This window comes from Lipotes vexillifer, unplaced genomic scaffold (genome assembly GCF_000442215.2).
Source record: "Lipotes vexillifer unplaced genomic scaffold, Lipotes_vexillifer_v1.1 scaffold1063, whole genome shotgun sequence".
NCBI lineage: Eukaryota > Metazoa > Chordata > Mammalia > Artiodactyla > Lipotidae > Lipotes > Lipotes vexillifer.
The window spans coordinates 3,048,578-3,055,351 of record NW_006799734.1 but is presented as its reverse complement, the minus strand read 5'-3'; the positions used below and the strand labels follow the sequence as shown (position 1 = coordinate 3,055,351).

The window sequence follows — 6,774 nt, the reverse complement described above, 5'->3', positions numbered from 1 at the left end:
AGGTATTCTCTTAATTCCCAGAAGAGCGGTATTGAGACCCCTGACTCTAATTGTGGATGTGTCTATTTCTCTCTTCACTTAAAGATCCTAAATATGTATGCACCACAGCTGTGCTATTTGGTGCATACATATTTAGAATTTTTATGTCTTGTTGGGGTGACCCTTGTAGCATATGTAGTATTATTCCTCCTTATCCCTGATAATTTTCTACAGTGAGATATCCACTTTATCTGATATTAGTGTAGCCACTCCAGCTTTCTTTGGTTTGGTGTTTGCAGGGTATGTCTTTACCCATCTATGTGCTATTTCACCTTTAAACCTACCTATATCATAATATTTGAAATGAGTTTCTTGTAGACAGTGTATACTGTATATCATTTTTAATCTACAGTGCCAAGCCCTATCTTTTATAGTGTATTTAGACCATTTACATTTAATGCGTTAATACAGCAGAGCTTAAGTTAGCCATTTTTTTTCTGTTTGTTCCCTTTGTTTTTTCTTCTTTTGTTTCCAATTTCCTGCCTTCCTGTGGTTTACTTGAGTATTTTTTAGTATTCCATTTTGATTTATCTATTATATTTCTGAGCGTATCTCTTTGTGTAACTTTTTTAGTGGTTGCTCTACAAATTAGAGTATACAGTATGTGATTTAACACAGTCTACTTGTGTGAACGGTTTACCACGTCAGGTGAATATAGAAATTTTACCGCCATTTAGGTTTCATTATCTTCCCACTTTATAATTTAGTTGTCTAGACATTTCCCCTGCATGCCTGAGAACCACAGTAATGATATGACTTTTTCTTTTTATAGTCATCCAACAGTTTAAATAGCTTAGGAGGAAACATTGACCCACATGTTTACCTGTTTCATTATTCTTTCTTCATTCCTGATGTCCCAGGTTTCCTTCTTTTATCTTTCCTTAATGTTTGAAGATCTTTCTTTAGCAGTTATCTTAGGGAGGTGTGCTGGTGAGAGATTCTCTTAGTGTTTCTTCACTTGAGAATAATCTATATTTCACCTTTAGTCCTGAAGGCTGTTTTTGGTGGATATAGATTTCTGAGTTTAAAGTTCTTTTCTTTCAGCAGTGGAAAAATGTGAGAGCACTTCCTTGGTTTCAGCACCATGGTTTCTGAGGAGTAACTCCCTGCCATGGGAGAGAGAGGGTAATGCCTCTCTCTCTGGTTGCTCTCAAGATTCTTTCATTGTCTTTAGTGTTCAGAAGTTTGATTCTGATGTGTCAGTTTTTGCCTTTATTCTGTTCGGGGTTTTCTCAACTTCTTGAACGTTTAGGTTTATGTGTTTTGCCAAATTTGGGAAGTTTTCAGCCATTATTTCTTTAACTTAAAATTTTTTACTTTTAGCCATACTGTTTTCCTTTTCTTCTTGAAACTCTGATTGGATCTCCACTGGGACCCCAATGACATGAATGTTAGATTGCTTTTTCTTCTTCCACAGGCCCCTGAGGCTCTGTTCATTTTTTTAAAGTCTGTTTTCTTTCTGGTGGTCAGATAGGACAATTTTGTTCAGTTTATCTTTGCATTTTCTCTCTTTGAATTTTTTCCTCTGTCATCTCCATTCTGTTCTTGAGCTGCTCCCACGGTTTTTTGTTTGTTTCTTTCAGTTATTGTATTTTTCATTTCCGAAATTTCTGTTTGTTTCTTTACATCTTCTGTTTCTTTGCCAAGAATCCCTGTTTTCTTACTTGTTTCAGTCCTGTTCATAATTGCTCATTGAAGCATTTGTACCTCAGCTGCTTTAAAATCCTTGTTAGATAATATTCTAATTTCTGTCGTCTCATTATTGGTATCTATTGATTGTTTTCTCTCATACAGATTGAGATTTTCCTAGTTCTTGATCATTTTTGATTGGGACTCTGCTTCCTATTTAAATCTCGTTACTCAGTACTGGCACTGCCTGGGTGCTGCCTTGTTGCTGAGGTGGTGGCCAGGCCCCTGTCACACACGTAGCATCTGCAGATGCCTCGTTACAGCCAGTCCAGGGCAGTAGTCATGTCCACTCACACTGTCCTGGTGCTGGCCACTGTGCGAGGCCAGGTGTACGAGGTACTTTTTTTTTTTTTTTTTTTTTTCCTTGGCGTTGGGCTGGAGTGGGGCTGAGGTTGTCAGGAGTCTGCCCTGCAAGGCCACCCCTCCTGATCCTTTGACCACGGACAGCAGGCTTACCCGTATCTTTTGGTAGGTGTCAATGGGTGTTTCTGGGTGGCCAGCTTCTCTTGCACTCAGATTGGGATGTACAGGAGACAGAACAAAACCAACCCTCAGTGCTTGACCATTTTCTTCAGGTCCCTAGACAGTCCCCCCGCTTCAGAGTCGCCACGCTTCAGAGTTGCTTCCCGTGTTCTTGTCTAGGGTTTTTAGATCTAATAAATGGGGAGGAATAGGGTGAAATGTGTCTCCTCTGTCTTGTCTGGAACTGGAAGCCCCAAAACCAGTTTCATATGTAATCAAGATGTGTTTTAAAACAAAAGTTCCTGGGAAGATACTGGTGTATCCAGACCCAGTGTCTTTTTCATTACAGAAGCTTACTTTTGTAGTGATGTTTGTCTAACGGCTGCTTACTGGGTGTGCCACGTAGAGGTGTTCCGTGCACCTCGTGTGCAGCTGGCCCTCACCTGTAACAGCACGGGTGGTCAGGTCAGCTACCGAGTGGGTTTCAGATTGCGATCCCTGCACAGAGGCCCATAGGCAATGGGGCTGAGCAGTCAGGTGTGGAAGTGGGAACCCCCTTAGGAGGGTTTCCTGGTGAGAGGGTTTTGGAGGGAGAATAAATTATTGCAGTAATTTATTTTCAATAAAATAATAAAGTTAAAATCTCTTAATTTTCTATTCTTAGCTGAACTTCGGTCATTATCTATTCCTGGAACTTACCAAGAAAAGATTACTCACCGAGGAAATTCTTCGATGAATTTAACAGGTCTAAAATCTCTAGATCTCTCACGAAACTCCTTGGTTAGTCTAGAGGTAAGTTTTAGGTTTGTTTCTTGAAAGAAAATGTATTGCTGTCAATAGCAGTGGGTAGTACATTTATGGTAAATAAGGCAGTCTGTTTTATGACTATGCTTATAGTACTTGTAAGCCGTACACTTCACAGCGATTGTAAGTCTTGTGCTGATTTTCTTGTGTTTGCTGTGAGCTGGATTTCTTATGCATCACATTATGTCTTCGAACTACTTTAACAGGAAGTCATAGGTCCCTGATGAAGATGGTTGTATCTGTAAAGGAAGTAAGATAAGGCGCGAAAGACGAATGTGTGCATAACAGTCACCCTTCGTCCTTTATCAGCTGTCGGCTTCTTCATCCACACAGCAGGCGTCGGCTGTCCTCTCCCCGCGGTCGGCTCGCGCGGCCGTCTCACCATGGGGGCGCAGGACTCCCAGCTGAGCATACCTACCCGCCTTGCTCTCCCGGTGATGGTGCGTGTGCGTTTCGGGCGCGTCTGTGAGGTTGGGGGCTGATTCGTGTTCATGGCTGTCTTGCCGTGTTTGTCCTGGCAGGGCATCGAGTACCTGGCGGCGCTGGAGCGTCTCAGCGTCTACTACAACCGCATCTCCTCGCTGGCGGAGGTCATCCGGCTCCACTGCTTAAGGGAGCTCGCGGAAGTGCACTTCTGGCTGAACCCTGTGGTGGAGAGCAAGTCTGACTACCGCCTCTTCGTGGTGCGCGTGCTCCCGCGGCTGCGGCAGCTGCGTAGGCCGGCTGCACTCCGGGCCTCGCTTGGTGCTGCCCGATGGGCGTCTCGTGTTCTTGGGGTGATGGCGTTGTTGACCCTTCTGGAAAGGGAAGCTGATTTCCTCCTCTCACAGGAGAGCTGCCTGGAAGGGGGCAGGGAGCCCCTTCCTTGCGGCCACAGATGGCTGGTGGGCCACGGGCACAGGCATGGGCTGGCTCTGCTTTCTGGCTGTTCCTGGTGCCCTGTTTCCTGGCATGGTCTCCTGGGCATCGTCTCAGGCTCAGCTGGACAGCTGGGTTCAACCTGGTTTTACGTCCACCTGGGAGGACACGGGCGAGAAGTTCATTGTGCCACGCCCTCCCCAGGTGACAGGCACGAGAGTGTGAGGTCCTGTTGGCAGGCGCAGTCACCACCTTGGCTCAGTGGCCCGTAGCCTTAAAAGAACCGGATCTCTCAGGCTCGCAGGCCGAGCGACCAGGGTGCCCACCAGTCGTGCCCAGTCAGGAGGGTTGTGCTTGGGGAAGCCACAGCGTCTTCCCACCCACTGTCCCGACTCTCAGGAGCCACTTTGCTGTGAGCAGTGTGGCCAGGGCACTGCTAATGCCCCCCCTCCGCTCGCCCCCATGTCGCACTTCCCGGGGAGAGAGCTGGAGCGTGAGCCCGAGGGCATGCTGGCCGTGGAAACACTGGGGAAGGAGGGGCTTAGAGTCTCGGACCTGGGTCCTCCTGTGTGAAGTGCTGATTAGTGGTGCAGCGGTGTCTGATTGGAGGCAGGTGGTCCTTCTGTGCCCCCAGTGATCATGGCGTGTTCTCCGTCCTGGGGGCCCTTGACTGCCTGGAGAGGCTGGGGGGATTTCGGGGCGTCTCCACCTCCCAGGCACTGAGCTACCCAAACCAAAATGAGACCCACATAATGGCAGCATCTGTCAGGTAAATGCTGGGCTCCACGGTGGGCAGACCGTGGGTCTTGTCCTTTCAGGGTCTACCAGGGCCTGTAGACACCCCACCGGCGGCACCTCTCAGCTGCACACAGCTTGTCTCATGAACACCCCAGCTGTGCGCGTGCGTGCATTGGCTTACCTCCTGGACCCCGGTCCTGGCGGGCCGTGAGCTCTGGGGAGCCTGGCCGCACCCTTAGGCTGTGCCTGCCTGGGCCTAGGGGCACCGACCCCCAGAGGCACGCTGTTTAGTTTCAAACCTACTTAGAATTTCAACACTTAATGTTAATTTTTAGATATTTGGGAGGATTAAGTGCTTGTGTTCTAACTTTTATTTGACTGTTAAGTATCCTATAAACAATTGAATTTGACTCTTTTTCAGAAGCATGACAATCCTTATGGAAAGTTTTTGCAGTCTTCAGTCTTAAACCATTTGTTTCCGTTTGTGATGAAAGTTGTAAACTCAGTCTTAGACTGCTCGTATAGAGAAGGGGTTGTGAGAGCCTTCCCACAGGTGAAAGGTGCTTTCGGACTGAGGCGGGAGCATAACTGGAGCCAGTCAGCACGGGAGTGGGGGATGCTCGGAAGGCCCTCTCTCCCAGCAGGGTGCCGCCAGAGTGATCTGGGGCACCCCGGCCCTGGGCCGGGGTCTGGGAGAGTGCCGCAGTGAGGAGAGCATGCGGTTTGGGGGACAAGGTGGGTTTGCATCTGATTTTAGTCATATTGAGTTTGAATTTAGAGTGGAACCGTCCAGAGAAGGATGCTCAGAGTAAGGGATGTGGAACTGACGCAGAAGCGAAGTTCAGGCTGGGCAAGTAGAGTCTTGTGTTGTCGGCACGAAGGCAGCGTCCAGGCCATGAGACGGGAGGCCCCAGGCTGGTGTGTGGTGGATGGCGTCCCTGAGAGGACAGAGGGGCTGCCGGGGGCATCCCACGTGCGGGGCGGGGCTGCTGTGCGGTGGCCACACCTGTGGAAGTGGGTACTGGGCACCTCATCGTTCCCTCATTTCTCACTGAGCTGGTGCGCCTCCCGGGGTGCCGTGGGCTCAGTGCTCCCTAGGAGCTCTGTGGCAGCCATACCGAGGGCTGAGCTCTGGCGTTTGGGAGGGGAACCCCCCTCAGGTGCTTCTGAGGAGGTGCAGTTGTGGACGAGTGGGGTCTTCTTGGGCCCAGGGCACACGCGGGGACTTGGCTCTGTCTCCTGTTCTGGTCCCAAGGATCTGAGGATGTAAACCCTGGGTGCCAACACATGGCCAGGGCGTCTTCTCTCCAGTGTGTTCAGGCTCCTCGCCCGTGGACACTTGCTAGGGGTGCTCAGTGTGGTTTGGGAACCTTGCCCAGCACCCAGGATGTGCGTTAAGAGGAGATGAGAAGGATGAGCCTGCGTGAGAACTTGCGTGTGTGTTTCCTTTCCTGCCTCCGGGGCATCTGAGGGCAAGCCTGGTGCAAGCTGCAGGCCCTCTGGGAATCAGTGCTCAGCATTGCTGGGAAACCAGATGTAGCCCCCGGAGCCCAGCCTTGCTTTCCTGGGTCTGCCCAGTGATCTGGGGGATGCCGTGGTGGGGTCAGCCCTAAGGGGCGGGACGGTCCCCAGAACAAGGGATGGCAGTCCTGGTCACACGCCATGTGTGGCTGGCTGGGCGAGGGGGCACCTTTAGTCCTGAGGGGAGGCCGGCAGGCACACCGCGGGGTTTGGTTTTGGGCCCTGCCACCTGCCTCGTGGCCTGCTGCTTCCTCTGCAGCACCTCCACCCTAGGTGACCGCCCTGTGAGGGAGAGTGAGCGGAGAGTGTCCCGGCTGCATGTGGCTTCGGAGGAATCATTGGACTCAAAGCACAGCTTCCCAGCCGTTTTCAGAGTCGAAAGGTATGAACAGGAGTGGTATTAACTAAAGTGCTGATTGCCACCTAGAGGACAGACATCCAGGGGAGCGAGGGGAGAAACGCTGGATACCAGCTGGGGATCAAGGAGACTGTGGGACAGCCTCTCTTCCTGTCGTCCACATTTTCTATATGGTATTTTTAAAAATATTTAAAATGTTTATTAAAGTAATGGATGTAAAATATGTGGCACAAAAGGCCTACGGAGAGAAGCAACTGTCCTTTCTCTCTACTCCTGGCCCACTCCTCAGAGGCAGCCTCTTTCCC

At 49.8% G+C, this 6,774-nt stretch overlaps 1 protein-coding gene across 1 annotated transcript in view; it reads left to right on the top strand.

Annotated features, from left to right (window-relative positions):
• Positions 1-6,774, top strand: part of CEP72 (centrosomal protein 72) — a 33,369-nt gene that overhangs the window by 1,664 nt on the left and 24,931 nt on the right. The window contains 3 exon segments of the mRNA XM_007472122.1: positions 2,855-2,982; positions 3,516-3,708; positions 6,385-6,493. Of these exon segments, the coding sequence (XP_007472184.1) occupies positions 2,855-2,982; positions 3,516-3,708; positions 6,385-6,493 (430 nt within the window).